Consider the following 19487-nt stretch of genomic DNA (forward strand, 5'->3'; position numbering starts at 1 on the left):
AGGGGGAGGAAGCTGTCCATAGAGCAACTTAGGTAGAGCAGGGGATTTCCTCTCCCTTGTCTCCCAGGCCCAGATGACTGCAGTGGAGAGAAGCCTTGGAGGGACTGAGCAGAGGCAGCCAGGATGAGGAGGTCCTTTTATTGCTGTCCCGCCCCGCCCGCGACACCCCCCCCCCCCCAGCTCTGGGAGCTGACCCCTCCAGCTGTGGGCCTGTTCCTTCCCACAGAGGTCTAGGCTTGGCTCTGTTTATTCCACAGCTGCTGCATCTGGGCTGCTGTCAAGTGTTTCCAGGGCACAGGTGCTGCTGGTTCCTCTCGTGGGCTCCTGGCTACCAGGTGCTGGTACCACTTTTCAAAGGCCTGGAGGCAGGGAGGGACAAGAAATGCCATTTGTCTCAGGCTCCCTCCAGGGCCTGTACTGGGCCTGTCAGACTGACACCTGAGCTATGTTCTGTCTTAACCAGAGGCCCTTTCTCTACCCTGGTAGCCAACCCACCCTATCTCAGCCCAAATATACAGGCTCTGAATAGACTGGACTTGTAACCTGGGAAGCTGTGCCCAGTGGCCTGCAAACGAGAAGCCTGTGTTTGACCCAGGCCCTACCGGGACCAGCATGGGCAGCAGGTGCCACAAACAGCCTGGTTCTCAGATTGAGTGACTGTGACACTGGGCTGGGCTTAAGGCCACCAGTCAAGGGCTCTAATGTTGAGGCTGTGTGCTCTGTAACCACTGACCAACTTACTGAATGAGGAGCCCTCAGGGGGCTGAGCAGGGACAACCCCTCCCCCGCATGGCTCTCCCCAAAGGTGACACGGGTTTTGGAAGGCTGGCTAGTGAAGGGAGGTAGAGCCACCTGGGAAAGGACCCAGATGTCTTCCTGCTGGTGCAGCCGGCGGGCCACCTGCAGCTGAAGGACCTTTTTCCGCCATGTCCTCCAGGCCCGGTCCAGGTGCCATTGTCTGAGCTACAGAGAGAGTTGACAGAAAGACCCTCTGCCATCCTGGCAGCCCTGGTCCTTCTACATCTGCCATCCCAAGGAAAGGGATGTGACAAGGGGCCATCATCTAGGAAATGTTAGCAGACAAGGACCCCTGAGTCCCATCCCCAAGGCTTTGGACCACAGTGAGATGCAGTTACTGTCTAGAGTTTGCCAAGGGATGAGATGAATGAGAGAGAAGTTGCTCCCAGGGCTTCTGCAGGGTAGAGAGGAACTGAGCCTACCTACCAGGGTCCGAGACAGCTGCTCCAGCCAGTGAACATCTACCCAGCGCTGCCATGCCCTTGCCAGACACCTGGCCTGCTGGGAAGCCTGGAACTGCCAACACTGTAGGTACCTATTCCTGCAGGCCAAGAACATCACAACCTCTACAAGGTGAAGAGCAAGAGCCCCAGAGCCATTCTGCTGGGGTCACCCAGTCACTGGCCTGAGAGGACCATCCCTCCCCCATGCACATACAAAGCTGATCCTGCCCTAGCCACCTTTGGGGAGCCTCGCCTTGGCCCCGGAGGGCCCTGGTCTCAGAGCTGCAGAGCTGGCCTAGTCCTGTAGAGAGCTGTGCCCATGCAGGCAGTGGCAGCCAGAACTGGAAGGTTGGGCAGAGGGGTCTCTCTCTGTCACCTGGAGAGGAGAATTGTGTCAAGAGAGGATAATGCCTTGGTTTGGGGAGCAGTGGCCACCCTCAGGTCTCCAGGTTGTGGGCTGGCCCAAGGAGCTAATGGCAGCAGGAGGGAATGGTCCAGACAGCTGTGAACAGGGGCAGTGTTCCACAGGGCTTGGCCTGAGGGCTGGGACCAGGGACTCAGCTCCTTACTCAGAGCACAGGATGGGGTCCTCTGTATGCCTCTTCCGTGCTGCCATGCCAGGCTGGGCAACACATTTGGTAGAACAGGTATCCAGCAGCTGTGGGTCTGAGGGAACAGCAGGGGAGCAAGGGTCAAATGCAGTGGGCTTGAGCCTGCTGACCAGGAGGGACTCCTGCCCCCTGTGTGCATAAGGGGGTGTGTCTCCCAGGCGTTCCAAGACCCTCCAGAGGAGGCAAGCCACTAGTACATGGCTTGTGCTGCTTCTGACCATTCTCCCATCTGGCTGAAGGCATCTAAGCAGAGACTGGCACAATGATAGCTGCCCTGTGGTGGAGCTCAGGCCATCCCTGAGGGCTAAGTTATACTCCTGACTTAAGCTTTAGGACATTGCTGAAGCCTTGCCTCTCAGATGTGGCCTGAGGGCCGAGCTCCCAACTAATACAACATAGATGGGTGACTCCCTGCCACCACAGGATGGCTCACCACCTGCACATGTTGCCAGGTGTGGGCTACCTTATGGGTGTGCCTGTGGTAAAGAGCAGGGCCTTGGGTACCACTCTCGGTGTCTGCTTTATTTCTAGAAGCCCCAGTGTACGAGAGCACAGTGTATGGGAACCTGGCCATTACTGCGAGAATGAAGTATGTATACTTTTAAAGGGTGGCAGTATCCCTGTGAAATTTCACTACTCAAGAGGCTGAGTTGAAGCAACTTGGGCTATACAAGCTGGGTCTACAAAGCCCTGAAAATCTACAAGTAAAAGCATGAGACCCTATAATCTGCCGTTGCCCTCGGCCCATGCCTGGGAGTTCTGAAACCCAGCAACACTATGGCAATTCCATTTAAAAGGCAAAAGCCACTTGGGTGGTTTTCTTAGGCTCTTTCTAAAGTCAATTCTGTTCTTTCTGGCAATCTGAAGCAGGACTCCTGGTGATGCCGAGTTGTCCTTAGGAACACTGCCCGGCCTGTCAGGATCATGGGCTGGTCCCTCAGCTAATCTCAGACTGCTGGGCAGTGCCATTTCTTGCCCCTGGTATTTGTGATGCTCTCTTCACTCCTGCTAGGCCATAAGCCCCTCATTGTTATGTCAGAGCTAAGGACTTCTGGGTCCCATTTTCATACAAAAATAAAAACCTACTTTCTACTTTATTTTCTGTAATGGGCACATTTCACTTTTTTCCAATAAAACTAAAATTGCTGCTGTCTCCATATATCTATCTTTTTAAAGACGTGTGTGTGTGTGTAAATGTAGGGAGGGGGCATGCATGCCTTGGTATACAAGGTGGGGGCCAGAGGACAACTTTGTGGAGTTTATTATCTCCTTCCACCGGTACATCAGTTCTGAGGATCAAATTAAGTCACTGGGCTGGTATGGCGAGCACCTTTCCCTGCCCAGCCACCCTGCTGACCCACAAATTCATTATCATTATTATCATTGTTATTATTTATTTGTTTGTTTGTTTGTTTTGAAATAGCGTTTCACTATGCAGCCCTGGCTAACTTCCAACTCACAGAGATCTGTCTGCCTCTGCTTCCCTAGTGCTGGGATTGAAGTCATATACCACTATGCCCAAGCATAAAAACTGTTTAAAAATTTGTGTCTGGGGGCTGGAGGGATGGCTCAGAGGTTAAGAGCACTGGCTGCTCTTCCAGAGGTCCTGAGTTCAATTCCCAGCAACCACATGGTGGCTCACAGCCATCTATAATGAGATCTGGTACCCTCTTCTGGCCTGCAGGCATACATGGAGGCAGAATGTCGTATACATAATAAATAAATAAATATATCTAAAAAAAAAAAATTTGTGTCTGTGTCATTAATAGACAAAGAGCCTTTGTAACCAGACTTGCACCAGGCTGTCACTCAAGAGGTTTGCTGAGGGTCCTCCTGCTGGTCAACCAAGAGCTGGGTTGCGTAGTGTCTGTAAGTCTGTTTGCCCCTAGAGCCACAATCCCATCGTGGGCAGAAACCAGCTGATTTTAAGACTGGGGAAGTGATTCCTCCCCACCACGCTTGGGCGCACGCGCGCGCGCGCACACACACACACACACACACACACACACACACACACACACACACACACCTGGGCCCACCTCACCTGTATCAAAAAATTTGGGGTGTCCATCAGTTGCAGGAGGCGCCCTCTGCTGGCCAGCCTCAGCCAGTGCCTGAAGTCCATGCCGTGTGCCTGGGTCTGTGGCTCTAGCCTCTGTCTCAACAGAGTTGACTGTCCCTGAACCCAGTGGGTCCTAAGGAGACACTGAAGCCTCTGCCAGCATTGGGTGATATCAGCTCGTTGGACATGAGCCTGGGCTGCTAACTGCATCCAGACCTCTAGAACCCTGGAGAAGAAGGAGTTGCCCATTAGAGCCAGGATTCTAGGGCTCTGCAAAAGACAAATGCCCAGGCCTGGGCCCCCTCCCATCCCTATTCTTCTGATGCACATCCACCAAATGTGCATCAGAAGTCGGTAGAGTATCACACACATCAGGGGCAAGCATCCTGTTTAAAGGGACAGAGAGGGCAGTCCTAACTAACAGCTAGGTTCTGCTCCCCTCTCCTGGGAAGATGCCAATGCACTGCCCATTTATTGTGTTGAGCACATGCACACACTTGGCAGGGCTGCAAGGCAAGGCAGTTAACGTCAGAAGCTTTTCCAAGGATGGGTCACACTAGAAAGTGGCAGGATCAGGACCCGCTCCAAAGATCAAAGTGTCTCTACCCTCCTGCCACCCAGACACTCAGCAGGCACCACTCAACTAACCAATATGCTCCACCCTTACCAAAACCAAGTTCAAAACCTGAGCTGGAAGCATAGTATGAGGTTGCCCTCAGGCCTTGGGCACTCACCTGGTTGTCAGGTGCCCGACAGCATGAGCTTGGTGACCCTGGCCTAGGCATCCACAGGACCCAGCACAGGGCCACCTGGATTGGGGTCAGGACTTGCGCTCTCCTTCCTGACTGTTGCTGGGCCACACAGCACTGCCCCAGGGAGACTCACCAAACCACAAAAGCCTGCTGGGTCTGGGCCTTCCTCAGCGGCCTGTCAGCTCCACTCTGTTGCAGAAAGCTTCTCCAGCCCAGGACAGAGGCCTGGGCCACACAGCGGCGATCCTGTGCTGGGGGCCCTGCTCTGCAGGCCTCCTGTGAGCCAGCAAGTGTGGCCCCCAGGTCTTTTCTCAGGTCGTCCTGGAAGACTTGATGCTGGTCCTGGGACACTCCTGTGTTCCTCAGGCGCTGGCACCAGGTCTGGAAATAGCTGTACAGGGGGCGGGGCGGGGAGGGGTCAGCCTCAGTTGGGTGTTGTGTTTATTCAAAGTGATACCTGCAGACATGCCTGTGAACTCAGCACTGAAGCAGGAGGATCTCTGGGGCTAGCCTAGGCTTAAAAAACCAAGGGCTGGGGATCTAACTCAATTGGTAAAGTGCTTTCCTAACATGCACAAAGCCTTGGGTTCAATCTCTAGCACCAAATAAACTAGGCATGGTGGCATATGCCCATAAGCCCAGCATCCCTGATATACAGGCAAGAAGATCAAGACTCAAAGTTATCCTTGGCTACATAGTGGAGGCCAGCCTGGGCTACATGATTTCACCCTCTTCTGGCCACTGTAAGAGGATTGAGGACCTGGACCTCCTCACAGCTGAAGAAAACATCTCTGTCACCTTCACTGGCCTGTGAAGTCACAGGACTGGTCTGGTCAGGAGGTAGACTGTGAGGCTTGTCATCAATCCCAAATGTAATGAGAGGCTGCTGACCACCGCCTCTGGCTTAGGCCAACTCTCTTCAGGTCCCCACCTTACCTAGGTCCCAGGCCTCCAGTCAGAATCCCAGAACTTTTTATGGCCCTGGGCTCCCTGCTTTTACCAAGTGGTGAGGACAGAGCCCTCCTGCCCAGTCTTCAGTCAAGCCCCCAGGTCCGAAGGCATTCTCCATTCCAGTCCACGCTACCGCCTGCTGCCAGCCCCAAACACGGCCTTCTGCAGAACCTGGAGGCAGACTTGCCTCCACCTCTAATACTGTTCATGGAGAAACTGCCGTCCTGGGGCCAAATAGACCAAGAGCCACTCGGGACTCCCCCAGCCTCGCCCCTGCACCCTGCTCAGCCAGCCCTCTGCCCTATACTATCTGCTAGCTAAAATGCCTTTGGTCACCAGGCTTTGCATTCAGGTAGTTGAGGCATTTCTGTTTGTTTTGGAATTGTTTTGTTTTTTATTAGTGCTGGGAACTGAACCCAGAATGTAATGTCACCCATACTAAACACACACTTGCCGGGTGGTGGTGGCGCACGCCTTTAATCCCAGTACTCGGGAGGCAGAGCCAGGCGGATCTCTGTGAGTTCGAGGCCAGCCTGGACTACCAAGTGAGTCCCAGGAAAGGCGCAAAGCTACACAGAGAAACCCTGTCTCGAAAAACCAAAAAAAAAAAAAAAATAAACTAAACACACACTCCCCAGTGGATGCCATTCCCAGCCTCAAATTTTCTTTTTGTTGAAGATTTTGACAATGCTTAGGCATTAGAAGAACTCAATTGTTTTAAAAATCTAGGGGCTGGGGGGTATAACTCAGTTGGGAAATGCTTTGTCTTGTATGTCTGAATACTTGGTCCCCAGTATTGCACAATTCAGGCCTGGTATCTTAGGACTATAATCCCAGCATTTGAAAGTTCGATGTAGGAGGATCCAAGAGTTCAAAGTTATCCACAGTCAGCTACACAGCAAATTGAAGATGAGTTTTGGCCACAAGAGACCCTGTCTCAAAAAAAAAAAAAAAAAATAGTAAACTTTAAAATCTAGACTTCCAGGGGCTAGAGAGACATCTCAGCAGTGAGAGCGTGTATTACTTTTCCAGAGGCCAGAGTTCCATTCCCAGCACCCACATCAGGTGGCTCACAACTGCCTCAAACGTCAGGGGATTCAATGCCTCTAGTCTCTGAGGGCACCAGCGTGCACATGGCATATATTCACACAAACACACATGTACATACATGATTAAAAATAAAATCTTTTTTTAAAAGTTTAGATTTCTAGCCGGGCAGTAGTGGCGCACGCCTTTAATCCTAGCACTCGGGAGGCAGAGCCAGGCGGATCTCTGTGAGTTCGAGGCCAGCCTGGGCTACCAAGTGAGTTCCAGGAAAGGCGCAAAGCTACACAGAGAAACCCTGTCTCGAAAAACCAAAAAAAAATAAAAAATAAAAAAGTTTAGATTTCCAGTTTCTCTCTAAAAACTCTAAAATTTAACGTTCAGTCCCGATGGACAAGTATCGAGCTGGAGAAGCAGCTGTCCCCAGGGGTCAGGACCCTAGCTTTCTAAAATGATCAAATCCCACCTAACAGTTCATTACCAAAACTGGTGGGCATAGAGGACACTGAAAATGGCCGCCAATGAGCCAGCAAACTGACTCCGTAAGTAAAAGCATTTGCTGCTGAGATTGAATTCCTGAGTTCCGTTCCCAGGATCCATATGGTGAGTGGTGAGAACCAACTCCCTCTGACCTCCACGTGGTTGCCCTTGGCATATGCATGTACATATGAGAAAGGACTTTCTAGTTCAGGCACACATTCTCACTGCCTCTTGGATTGCTCACCCTGTATGAGCAGGTTCTGCAGAGATGCCCTGTGGTAAGACTTATCAGCATCCCCACAAGGGAGCTTAGAAGTGGATGCCTGGCCTCTACAGAGCTTTCAGAAGTAGTTCCAGCCCTGGGTGACCCCTCACCGCAGCCTCATGGGAGAAAAGGAAACAGAGTGGCCCCTTAAGCCATCGGACTCCCTCTTGCTCTGTTGACACCATGAGATGCTAAAAGTCTGTGGCTTAAAACTGTAAGCAGGGAGCAGGGCTAGCTGGGCGGTGGTGGCATACCCCTTTAATCCCAGCACTTGGGAAGCAGAGGCAAGCAGATCTCGGCTTGTTCAAGGCCAGCCTGGTCTACAGAGTAAGTTCCAGGACAGCCAGGACTACCCAGAGAAACCCTATCTCGAAAAACAACCAACACCCCCCCCCCCCCAACTAACAAACAAAACACTATAAGCAGGGAACTGGCATAATGTCTCAGTCGGTAAGTGTAAGGATCCTGCTCTCACTCTTCCAGGTTTAATGCCTTACGTCATCAGCGGGTGACTGCGTCCCCGCCTTAAAAAGCCACACAGGACCCCCACACACTCTCTCTCTGCACCTCTGTCTGTTTCCTCTCCGCCAGGCCTGGCTTCTCTGTCCTATCCCCTCTTCTCTCTAATAAAGCCCACTCTAACTCTGGTAACCATGGCTCGTGACTCTTCGGCAGAACAACCAGCGCCGTTCACCCTTTCAGTAAGGACATTTGCGCCGACAACCTGAGTTAAATGTCCTGGACTCAGACATATGATGGAGAACATCGACTCTTGTAAGTTGTCGTCTGACTTCCACACAAGAGCTGTGGCATACACACACAGCCAATTAACTAATTCAATAATTAAAACAAAGCTGTACGTAGGGGCTGGGAGTGTGGCTCAGTGGTAGACTGGAGCGTTTGCCCAGCACGCCAAGACCTTGGATTCCATCCCCAGAACTGAAGTTAATTAGTTACATAAAATGTTCAAGTGTCATCGGGGCTATTTGCTGCTCAGCAAGGAGGCTCCCTGCAGATGTGACTTGGCTGGGGCCAAACTGAGTACAAAGAGAAAGGTCCTCCTTTCTGCTGAGCCAGGATCCTGGAAAGCTAGCCAGGACTCAGCCCCTCCTTCCCCAGACAAGCTCCTCTCCAGGCTGCTGGCTCGGCACTCTTCTGCCTAACGAGCATCATGGCCCCGAGAGCACCAGGACTCCGTCCTCCTCGACCTCAGAGCTCAGGCCAGCAACTCCTGGAGGCCAGGCAAAGCGGAGGTGACAGGGGCGAGGAGGTGACAGGGTGCTGATGTTCTAGCCTGGAGTTTGTCCCACAGTCACTCCATGAAGCATGTACACTATTATGCCTGTTTCACAAATAACGGAGCAGAGAGTACTTAAGTGGCATAAGATCCACACAGAAGAAAACAGAAAAACAGAGACCTGGTCGCAGGCCCTCCCTCTACCACCCAGTCCTTGATGTGATCCAAGCTCTGGGCTCTGAGAGGGCTGTGGAACTCCGAGTGTCACCAAGGGACCCTGGCCTTTTCTTCTCCTATTATGTCCCACCCATTCCTTGGCTCACTCTGCTAGCAGGAGAGCCGGTGGCTCAGGGCCACTCACACCAGTCCCTGGCCCCGCTCCTGGACTCTCTTCTGCACTGCCCATCACTGTACCAACGGCCGCCACCACAGACCCATCCCAGCCCTGCAGCTCTGATCCCAGGCCCAATGAGCATCTAGCTCTCTCCAGGGCCCTCGAGCTGCAGTCCAGTGGCTCCAGCTGAGGAGGACACTGGGAAGGAAGGGGAATGTCCAATCTAAGCACAGTTGCTGGGTTAGCCTTACTCTAGCTCCTCTTCCATCCTCCCCTCAGCAACAGGTATAGCCCGGGCAGGTTTTTTCCCAGTTCCAATCAAGGAGAGGATGGGTTGCTGGGGATTAGAGGGGTCTAGGGCTTTCCAAAGGACACAATGACAGATGATGGGACTAGAAAAGGATCCTTAACCTCCAATGCCAAGTCCAGTGCTCAGCCATCGGAGTCAATACTATAACTGTCCTCATTTTACAGATAGGGAAGCAGAGGCACAGAGAAGTCAAGTAACTTGTCCCAGATCACACAGCCAGAGGCACAAAGCAAGTCCCTTCTCAAGCCCTGCCCTGTGAGAACATCTGGAGAGAAATACACTACAGAGTTTCTTGCCCCAACTCCCACCCTCACAGCTGGATAGGGCCCGAGGACATGAGAAGTTGAATGGCCCTAATTCTGGGGGCCAGGCTGACTGGGATGTGAGCCCCCTGAGATGCAGACTCCACAGCTGCTGCTGGGAAGGCTCAGGATGTGTGGGAGGAGCAGTCAGGAGACAATGGCATCACTGTACAGTGGACAACAAGGCTCTCCCTTCCTGGGGAGGGGTTCCTACCGCCTCTGGAGGGTACGCCAGGACAACCTCACTGCGCCCTGAGTCTGCTGGATCCGCACCTGCCAGGGAAGAAGGCACAGCCTGTCCTGCCACCTGGCTGCCCACAGGATGCCCACCAGGAAGGTCTCCAGGAGGGTGGGGGCCCTGGGAGGCTGGGGCTAAGGGGTGAGTCCTGGGTCCCCCATCTCTACCCCACTCCAGCCCCTCACCTTTTCCAGTGACCCTCCTGATCTTCTGCAGCCCAGCCAGGCCTCCCCTCCTGGCCTGTTGCCCCATGGCTCCAGGGCTAACATGGTCTCCATGCTGCTCGAGGGAGGGTCTAGACCCCAGACCCTCAAGCGCCACAGCTTCAGGATGTACTGCAGAGCCCTCTTCTGCATGCCCTGAAAAAAGGAGCTAGGGGAGGGGGGCAGGTGAGTCTCTGGGACTCCCAACACCCACGACTCGGGCAAGCCTGCTGTGAGAGGGCCCAGCTGGAAGGCCTTGACCAGCTGAAACCAATGGATCACTCAGAGCATCAAGGAATGATGTCATAGCTCGGCGGTGGACCGCTTGCTAAGTGTGCATGAGTCTGAGAACCTGATGCCCGGCACCACCAAAGACAAACAAGTCACTCCAGTGACAGCCCAGTCCACTGCCCTCTAGTGGGGAACTCAGTTAAAGCAAAGCAAAAACAACAAACAAACAAACAAACAAAAAAACCACTTTTCCTAAAAAACAAAGCAAAGCAGAACAGAACAAAATCAGAAACAATCAAACACAAGCCAGGAATAGTAGTTCACGATTATAACCCCACCGTGACTCAGGAAGCTGAGGCAGGAGGATTGCCAGTATTTTTTAGTCATCCTGAACTACGTGCCACCATGCTTGCTACAACAGAATTCTCTTTTCTCTTCTTTCCTTCTTTCTTTTTTTGGGGGGGTGGGGAGGGGCGGACAGGGTTTCTCTGTGTAGCCCTAACTGCCCTGGATCTCGCTCTGTAGACCAGGTTGGCCTCGAACTCACAGAGATCCACCTGCCTCTGCCTCCGCCTCCGGAGTGCTGGGATTAAAAGAGTGTGCCTGCCACCACCGCCCTGTTAAAACAGAATTCTTAGCTCTGTGACTGCTGGCTCATTCTCCCTGACAGTCTAGTCTAGAAGCTGGCTCCTGATGACCCCAGCCTCCAGTCCCACAGCGTCAGCAGCCTGGGCTCAGAATCCTTGCAAAGGCAGCTGGGAGAAAGTGGCCCCAGCAGCTTTCTGCTTGGTCACTGTCTCCGTGTTCCACTGCCACTTCCCAGGGCCTGATACCTGCTGGGAGACACAATGTATCACATCAGGCCTCCTGCCAAGGCCATGGGAAGGCTGGGGATGTTGACTAGGTCCCAAAGGATCATGTATCCACATTGTGCCCAGGGCTGACCGGGTGTCATCAGCTTCTGGACACCTACACAGCTTGCTGGTGCTGGTAGAGTCGCGTCCTCCAGAGCAGCAGGGCCCGTTGCAGAGCCAACTTTTGGCAAGCTTCCCACAGGGAGCACCGATCTGGCTCCTTGGGTAGTTCCTGGGCCTGGACCACTGTCTCCAGGCAATGAGCGGTGGCAGTTCCTGGGACTAAGATGTTGAGGGCCTTATTCCCTGGGAAGAAGGCAGGAAGTGGTTAAATTGCTGTTCACAAACAAGCAGCTGCACCCTCAGGCCTCCTGGGCCTCCCCATCGTGAGCACTGCCCTCCTGTGACCTCCACATGCTCCCCAGCAGGCTGCCTCAAGTTCCCATCTTCCCCAGCGTGGGAAGGGACTACATGTCTCCTCCAGCAGACTAGGGCGTTCCCGGAGCAGAGGACCACATGCTTTCAACACTAAACCAGAATAGTCCCTGCCCAGAACAGCTTGGATGGAGACAAGGGTGCAGCCCAGCCAAGGCCTGCTCCCTCTGGAAACCCCTCCCAGGCCTCTAGCACTGGCAAGCCCTGCCCCCCCCCTCAAAAAAAAAAGGCCCACCTCAGTCCTCTCCCATTGTAATAGTCATGAGTTTCACTGGGCCCGGAGCTTAATTAACTGGGGCTCTGGTTGGAGGGAAACGCGCGCGCGCGCACACACACACATACACACACACACACACACACACACCCATGTCTGTCGCTGGCTCACCCGCCTTCCGCCGGTAGAGGGCCAACTGAGTCACTTTTGCCACATCTGAGGCCTGGAGCTGCCTCAACTCCATCCACCGTCCCAGGCACGTCCTCAGGACCCGCACCCTTCGGTGGACCACGTGTCTCCTGCACTGGGCCCCTCTCTGCACGAACTGGTACCAGGCCCTGAAGCACCTGGAGAACGAAGGGAAGCTGCCTTTGGCAGCACCGGCAGCCACCCGCCTCCTGCCACGCACACACTTCAGTGGCCCCAGCCTTCGAAGGCTGTGAGGAACTGAGCATGGCGTCTGCTCAGGCCACAGATGTCATCCCCGAGTGCCTGGAGGCCCCAGCATCCTCTCACCTGGCCTCCCACATCCACCCCTGCCTCACTCATTCTGGTGGTTCCAACTCAGTGACCAGAGTGATGTTTCCCTCATCATGAGTCCAATTAGCTTAAGTGCCTGCTCAGCCTCTTGGGGGTCCCTTTTGCCCCTAGAGTAAAATCTCAACTCCTTCCCAAGCTACATGGGACCTGGCCTAGAACACCTTTTCCACCAGTCTCAAAACATTGCTTTGTGTGTGTGTGTGTGTGTGTGTGTGTGTGTGTGTGTGTGTGTGTGTGTTAGCTGCTCATTATTGCTGGGTTTTGGGTTTGTTTGGTTGGTTGGTTGGTTTTTCAAGACAGGGTTTCTCAGTGTAGCTCTGACTGTCCTGGAACTCGCTCTGTAGACCACGATGGCCTCACACTCAGAGATCCGTCTGTCTCTGCCTCCTGAGAGCTGGAACTAAAGTTGTTCACCACCACCACCCAGAGCTGGCTTTCTCTTTAATGTGTTTGGTCTTCCTACATTGCCTAACATGACCTTGATTTCCTGGACCTCAAGCAATCCTCCTGCCTCAGCCTCCTGAGTAGCTGGGACTATGAGTTTTCACTACTCCACTGGCTCTTTAGGCTGTCATTAAGGCCCTTGCATACTCTGTTCCCTTTGTGTGGTGCCCTGTCCTCACATCCCTCCACCACTAACGATTCATCCTCCATGAATCCATCCTTCACTCACCATGTCTAGGTTGCCAGGTCACTTCCAGTGTTAAAAGCTCTTGCCAGGGGCGGGAGGGGGGGATCAACATGGTGCTGTGGGATGGTCTGTATGTCAAGTGTGTTGCTGATTGGTCAATAAATAAATCACTGATTGGCCAGTGGCCAGGCAGGAAGTATAGGTGGGACAAGGAGGAGAATAAAGCTGGGAAGTGGAAGGCTGAGTCAGAGAGACACTGCCAGCTGCCATGATGACAAACAGCATGTGAAGATGGCGGTAAGCCACGAGCCACGTGGCAAGGTATAGATTTATAGAAATGGATTAATTTAAGATATAAGAACAGTTAGCAAGAAGCCTGCCATGGCCATACAGTTTGTAAGCAATATAAGTCTCTGTGTTTACTTGGTTGTGTCTGAGCGGCTGTGGGACTGGCAGGTGAGAAAGATTTGTCCTGTCTGTGGGCCAGGCAGGAAAACTCTAGCTACAACATGGAGGTATAGAATCAAAAAAAGGCCCACAGATTAAAAAGGTGTTACGGGGCCTAGAGAGATGGCTCAGTGGTTAAGAGCACTGGCTGTTTTTGCAGAGAGCCAGGGTTCAGCCTCAGCCAGCACCCACATCTGTCAGCTCACAAACCACCTGTAACTCCAGATCCAGGGGACCCACTGGACCCTGGGAACCTCACATGCATGTGTGCACATACAACCATGCAAGCACACACACACACACACACACACACACACACACACACACACACACACACAAATAAAAAGTATAAAATATAAATAAAAACAAACATTATATTGGCTGGTTACTGAACAGCTTACCACATGGGTACATAGGCCCTAACTATGCCTCTTCTATAATTATAAATGGTGTCATGACTGGCATGTTTTTGTCCAAATCTCTGTCCTCATCCCGGTTCTCTGTTAAAGAAGCTGGTAGGCAGGGGCAGGGCAGGGGGCGGGGGAGTAGGCCACCAGCTGCCTAGGCCACATTGCCCAGTCTTATTGTCCAAGCTCACCTGCATTTCCAGGCAAGGTCAGCGGCTACTTTTCTTCCTAAGGAAGGGCTTCCCCTAGAAGCAAGGAATGGTGATGCAGCCTGGGTGCAGGGTTGCTCCTGTTTCTGCTGCAAGAGCTGGGTCAAAAGACAACGGGCAGAAGGATGCCAGCTGAGGCCTGGAATGAGACTCCCATCAGCCACCAAAGCTCCGGTCCTAACCTAACGTTACCCCACTTCCTCAGGAATGACGGAATGCAGCAAGAATCCCAAGAGACAAAACTTTCCTTTGGAAGCAAACCTTCCTCCCTCACTCAGTACCCAAGGAGGAAGAACATCCGCACATCCTCTCAGGCCAAGCTAGCAACTCACTAATAAAAAACAGCAGACCTGGAGCTGGAGAGATGAGTCATGAGCTGCACCCTGGGCCCAGCAGATGCCCTCTCAGTAGATGTAGCCCTCCTCTCAGACATACCAGAGCCATGGCATTGCCCCCAAACCCCAACCTGGAGAACACAGACCTTTTGGAAGCTCCAAGCCAGCAGGCTATCTGCATGTTGATCCAATGCTGCCTCCAATCGGGCCTCCTGGAGCCGTAGGACCCAGCTCAGTACTCTGAGGCTTTTTCGAACCAGCTGCCTGTGGCTCAGAGCTATGGCCTTAGCTGCTGCCTGGCGCCTCTGTGACAAGTGCCTCCTCCAGGCTCTGAAACTTCTGGACAGCAGCTTCTGGCTGGGGACAGAGCAGGACTGATGAGGGGATAGACACAACTCTCAGCTCCCTAGGATCCCATCTAACTTTTCTATTAATTGTGAAGGTGATGCCCCCTTCCAAAGCAGAGATCTCTTTGCTGATCCCTGGACTTAAAGTCACCCCCCAACTCCCCAAGCAAGAAGGTCCAGGAGAGAGCAGAATTGCCCCACTACACTGATGTCTACAATTCCCAGTGATCCAAACCCAAGGGTGTAGAACTTGTCCTCGGGCCCTGGAGGCCCCTGGTTTCTCATGAGGGACAGTGTGAAGATAGTTCTGAAATCCTGCTGAGGCTCTGCCATCAGATGTCTATCTCTATCAAGTCCCTATGGCACAGGCAGACAGGTCAGGAGCTGTCCCTGGAGCGGTCCCCAACCCTACCCCCACTCCCTTACAGCAGGGCCTCACCAAGCTGCCTGGGGATCTGAGCTCCCAGTGCTTTGAGCCTTGTTCTGCAGAAACAAAAGCCATGACGGTTCTCAGACTAAAGAGTAGGGGTGACATCTCCAGCCAAGCCCTTCTTCTGGGAGTGCCCCCGACCGACCCCTGCATCCTGGGGCTTCTACCTGCAGAGTATTCTCAGTTGGGGCTCCATTTGATGGGCAGGAGGCCATCTTCTTCCCATCCCTGCCTGCCATTTCCGGTGGGGCCTTCTCTCTTCCTTCCTGCCCAGGCAGGACACTGATAAAGGCTGGAGATTCAGTTCTGGCCTCTCTGCTACCTGCCTCTCGTGTGACCCTGAAGTGCCCTCTGTTCCTCTTGTTATATGGAAGGCCTGGGGAGCCTCTCTCTCTTGCCCCAAGGTGCTGGGTAGAAAGGACCTCCTGGTCTGAGTCAGAGGAATCCCCAGCCAATGTTTCCAGAGTGGGAACGGCCTCATGTGACAAGGGTTTGTATACAGGGGACTCTGAGAGTCTAGCTTGGACCCCAAGAGTCTCCAGGAGGCTTACACTTTCCCTGGGGTGGCTGGGCCAAGGTTGGGCAGGGGTGGACTGGCTACCACCAGTGTGGGGGCCCCTCTGTGTAGGGCCTGGGTGTTCCTGGGATGTCTGGCTCCTTGAACAGGTTGCCTCAGGCCCTAGGTGTTGGATGGAGTCCAGCAGCCAGTGGTCAGTGCTGCATGAAGAACGGAAATGGGCCCAAGACTGGCTGTGGGCAGAGACAGATAGGTCCTCCAAGGTGAGGGGCTGCCCCACAAGCCTGGGTGCCCAGCTCCCTGAACCATAGCAGGGACTGGGGTCAGGCCATGTGTACCCATCGAGAGGTTTCAAGCCCCCAGAGAGCCTCAAGTCTAAGCAGGGGGTGTCTGTGACCTGGTGTGTCTGCCTCTGGTGGGAGGATGGGCCACTTGGTGACAGGCAGCTGTTCTGTAGATGGGGGCTCGTGGTCCTTTGGAAGCACAGGTTACTCTGCTGTGTGAAGGGCTCACGGGTCCTCCCCTGGGACCTCCCTGCTGGAAGCTGTAGGTTACTCTGCTGCCAGAGACCTGTGTCACCTGGTTGGCCAGTTGTGTCCTTCAGGGCAAGGGCCAGGCAGGGACGAGGGCTGGCCAGATTACTTTGGACTTGGTAGGGTTTCTGGCATAGCACTGAGCCTTGGGAGTATGTGGTGGCCTGGCATACGGGCATCCTCCGGCCTCCTCCACTCCCCAGGCTGATGTCCAGGTTCTTCCAGGGGCTCTTCAGTTCTAGAAGGAAGAGAGAGAGCCACACCCTGGGAACCAGGTGATGGCTCTCGGGTAAGACAAATGGGTATCCAGGCCTCAGAGCTGGGGTATGGCAGGGTTCCCGGTGGGAGGGAGACAGGACTTCAGCTCCACCACCCTAAGGGAGCCAATGTGCAGGCCAGGCCCCAGGGCCTCGGAGCCATGTGGTGACATGGTTTGACATGAGGCCTGGCTACATAAAGCACGGAAGAAGAGGGGGAGAGGGGACCCTGATGGGGTTTATAGCTGGGACCAGGGTGTACAGAGGGCTTTGGATTTGTTGGCAACCAATTGAGAGGGAAAAAGAGAGAAAAGAAAAGAGTAAAAGGTGACCAGCTTACAATTTACCCAGTGGTCACTCAGAACACTCCCACCCTTACCCGTACCCCCTGACTCCCCTCCAGTAACCCCAACTAACCCAGGAATAAAATCAGAATTTGGCTGGGCGATGGCGGCACATGCCTTTAATCCCAGCACTTGAGAGCAGAGGCAGGCGGATCTCTGTGAGTTCAAGGCCAGCCTGGTCTACAGAGTGAGTTCTAGGACAGCCAAGGCTACACAGAGAAACCCTGTCTCAAAACAAAACAAAAAAAGGGGGGATTAGAATTTGAATTTGTTCTTGGGCTGTCTGTGCCCTCGGCTGGACCAGCTCTGTGGGCTTCTTATAGCCTGAGATCCCTCACTCTCAGACCCTCACCCTCCAGTGACTCTGGCCCAAAGACTTACAATCCTAAGGTCCTACCAACAGGGACTCCTTAGGGGCGGGTGCCCTCCCAAGATCCTTCCCTTTGGGACCCTTCCATCCCTAGGCCCCACCTTTCCATCCCTCTCAAGAACCCTCCCTTGAGATGATGCTGTACCAACCGAGCCAATCTTGGGAAGGAAATCTCCAGAGCTAGGAAGGTGCTAGGCAGGTAACTGGGGAGGACCCCACCGCCATTGACTTACCAGGCTCAGTGAGCTTCTTACCTGGCCCCAGGACAGTCACAGTCTTTGGGGGTACATTCTCCTTGTGTCTGGTGGCAGGTCTTGGCTCCATGGGCTGTGGGACAGCTGTGGGGTGGGGCAGAGCACTAGCCTGGCATATATGAGGCCCTGGGTTAGATTCTCAGCATAGGAACAGGGAAAGGGGCAGTCAGGCTCTGTGGAGAAAGAAGATACCCTGGCCACAGGGCCATATCCTCAACTATTCCGGACATGGTCCCTCTCTGCATAGGCCCCTTGTGGTCTCTGCTTACTGCCCCACATAGCTTCTCCCCTTTCTGTTGTAATAGTTTTCTTCTTTTTTGATTTTTTTTTCTTTTTGAGGTAGGATGATCTATGTAACTCACTATGTAGACCAGGCTGGCCTCGAACTCACAGAAGTCCACCTGCATCTGCCTCCCAAGTGCTGGGATTAAAGGTGTGTGCCACCACACCCATCTAAGGATGTCAGATCCCCAGGAACTGGAGTTACAGATGGTCATGAGTCATCATGTGGGGGCTGGGAAGCAAACCTGGATCCTCTGGAAGAGCAATACGTGCTCTTCTGTTTTGAGAGTTTCTCATGTAGATCAGGCTGGCCTCAAACTTGCTCTGTATAGCCAAGGATGATACTGAACCCCCTTTCCCAAGTGCTGGGATTACAGGCTGTGCCACCATGCCTAGTCTGCGCAGTGCTGGAGCTCAAACCCGGGGTTTTCTGCATGCTAGGCTAGCACACTACAGTCACATCACCAGCCTTTTTATTTTTCTTTTTTTTTTCTCCCTCCCTCCTTCCTGTGTTTAAGTCCTGCCTCAAACATCATAGCAAGCCCTTCTGTTATCCATGGCAGCACCTTACTCTCTGTGCCCTGTCTGTGCTCCTCCTGGCATGTACCATCACTATGTGTATTGAAGAGATGGTGGTCTCGCCTATATACACGCAGCATACAGCCTGGCACATGTGTTAAGTGACTGAACCACGCTAAACACCAGCTCAGCCATGAGCAGGCATTCTGCTGTTTACTCTGCACCGCAGTCAGTCCTAAGATTTGTTTCCCAGTTCTAAAAATCGAGGCTATTGGTGTTTAGAAAGGCCACCAGCCGGTTGCACAGTCCTACAGCTGGGCAGCTCTGCTGAGGGCTAGCTTGTAAGCATGGGTGGCCTCTCCGTCCACTCCCGTTTTTTAAGTCCTGCCCTCTAGCCCCCACGCCCACCTAAGGACCCTCAGATCCTCCCTTTTCTCACCATAGGAGCCTGTGACCAGTTTCCTGCCCTTCTGGACCTGCCCTCAGTCTTCCTTGGGACCTTTCTTTTAACCAATCAGGATTGAGCCGGGAGGGGCTCTCCGCAGAGGACCGCTAACGACCACGTTAAGTGTGAGGTGGAAGAGTTTCAAAGATAAGAACGTGCTCGCCTAGCCCCGCCCCGTCTCCAGCGTGCCTTGCGCGTTCCCAAGCAAAAGTTGCAGATGCCTGCGCGGGCGTAGGTCCAAATGAGCTGCACGTGCTCTGTGCTGAGGTCCTGGCCCAGGACCTGCATCTCAGTTACAAGGCATAAGGCTATGAGAAGCCTTTTTTTCTTTCTTTCTTTCTTCTTTCTTTCTTTCTTTCTTTCTTTCTTTCTTTCTTTCTTTCTTTCTTTCTTTCTTTCTTTCTTTCTTTCTTTCTTTCTTTCACATTGTCTGTGGTCTTCAGGCCACAGGTCCCCCCAGAAATGGCTGGAAACCGACCACCATTCTCTGAGTGCTTTGATATTGGTCTGATATCGATATCGCTTCCTTTCAAACATCGAGCATTTTCCACATTGCAAGCCTTTGCCTGGGCAGCTCCACAGTGCACTCTGCAATGTGTACTTTTGGATGCAAGTCACAAGGCTTGTGCTGTTGGGTGGCCTTAGACAAATTCCCAAACTTTCTATGACAACCCCCACACCCCATTTTTTAAAAGTGGTGCTGGGGATTGAACCCACGATCTGTGCATGCTAGGCAAGCTCTCTAGTGAGTTCCAGGCCAGCCTGATCTACAGGGCGGGTGAGTTCCAGGACAGCCAGCACTACATAGTGAGCCTTGTCTCAAAAACAAACAAATAAGTGGAAAAAGAAATCCGTG

General features: G+C 53.2%; 2 protein-coding genes across 3 annotated transcripts; both read right to left on the minus strand.

The window, feature by feature from the left end:
* Window positions 1–172: 172 nt before the first annotated feature.
* On the minus strand, window positions 173–12294 carry C2H1orf167 (chromosome 2 C1orf167 homolog). The gene is made up of 12 exons (XM_059255924.1): window positions 12281–12294; window positions 11936–12111; window positions 11235–11421; window positions 10013–10199; window positions 9804–9862; window positions 4800–5057; window positions 3897–4140; window positions 1811–1907; window positions 1479–1617; window positions 1225–1339; window positions 853–963; window positions 173–359 (listed from the first exon to the last, which is right to left on the minus strand). The coding sequence occupies exons 1-12, from the start codon at window positions 12292–12294 to the stop codon at window positions 231–233; spliced, it is 1716 nt and encodes a 571-aa protein (XP_059111907.1). The 3' UTR covers window positions 173–230.
* A 1776-nt stretch (window positions 12295–14070) lies between these two features.
* Window positions 14071–18790, minus strand: LOC131904288 (uncharacterized). 2 transcript variants are annotated; one of them, XM_059255363.1, is made up of 5 exons: window positions 18626–18790; window positions 17386–17494; window positions 15278–16398; window positions 15120–15163; window positions 14071–14690 (listed from the first exon to the last, which is right to left on the minus strand). In XM_059255363.1, exons 1-5 carry the CDS (start codon window positions 18626–18628, stop codon window positions 14330–14332), a joined length of 1638 nt encoding a protein of 545 aa, XP_059111346.1. In that variant the 5' UTR covers window positions 18629–18790; the 3' UTR covers window positions 14071–14329. The 2 variants fall into 2 exon arrangements, with proteins under 2 accessions (XP_059111346.1, XP_059111348.1); XM_059255365.1 differs by having other exon boundaries at window positions 17386–17558.
* Between the last annotated feature and the right edge of the window lie 697 nt (window positions 18791–19487).

Source organism: Peromyscus eremicus, chromosome 2 (genome assembly GCF_949786415.1).
Source record: "Peromyscus eremicus chromosome 2, PerEre_H2_v1, whole genome shotgun sequence".
NCBI lineage: Eukaryota > Metazoa > Chordata > Mammalia > Rodentia > Cricetidae > Peromyscus > Peromyscus eremicus.

Excerpts from the sequence above, each read along its gene's own strand:
- C2H1orf167 (XM_059255924.1), bottom strand. Across the intron at positions 9,863-10,012 it reads CAGGAGGGTCACTGGAAAAG|GTGCGGATCCAGCAGACTCA; the intron begins GTGAGGGGCTGG and ends CTTCCCTGGCAG. Across the intron at positions 1,908-3,896 it reads CCCCAAATTTTTTGATACAG|ACCCACAGCTGCTGGATACC; the intron begins GTGAGGTGGGCC and ends CTGTTCCCTCAG.
- LOC131904288 (XM_059255363.1), bottom strand. Across the intron at positions 16,399-17,385 it reads TGTGACTGTCCTGGGGCCAG|AACTGAAGAGCCCCTGGAAG; the intron begins GTAAGAAGCTCA and ends TCTTCCTTCTAG. Across the intron at positions 15,164-15,277 it reads CAACTGAGAATACTCTGCAG|AACAAGGCTCAAAGCACTGG; the intron begins GTAGAAGCCCCA and ends TTGTTTCTGCAG.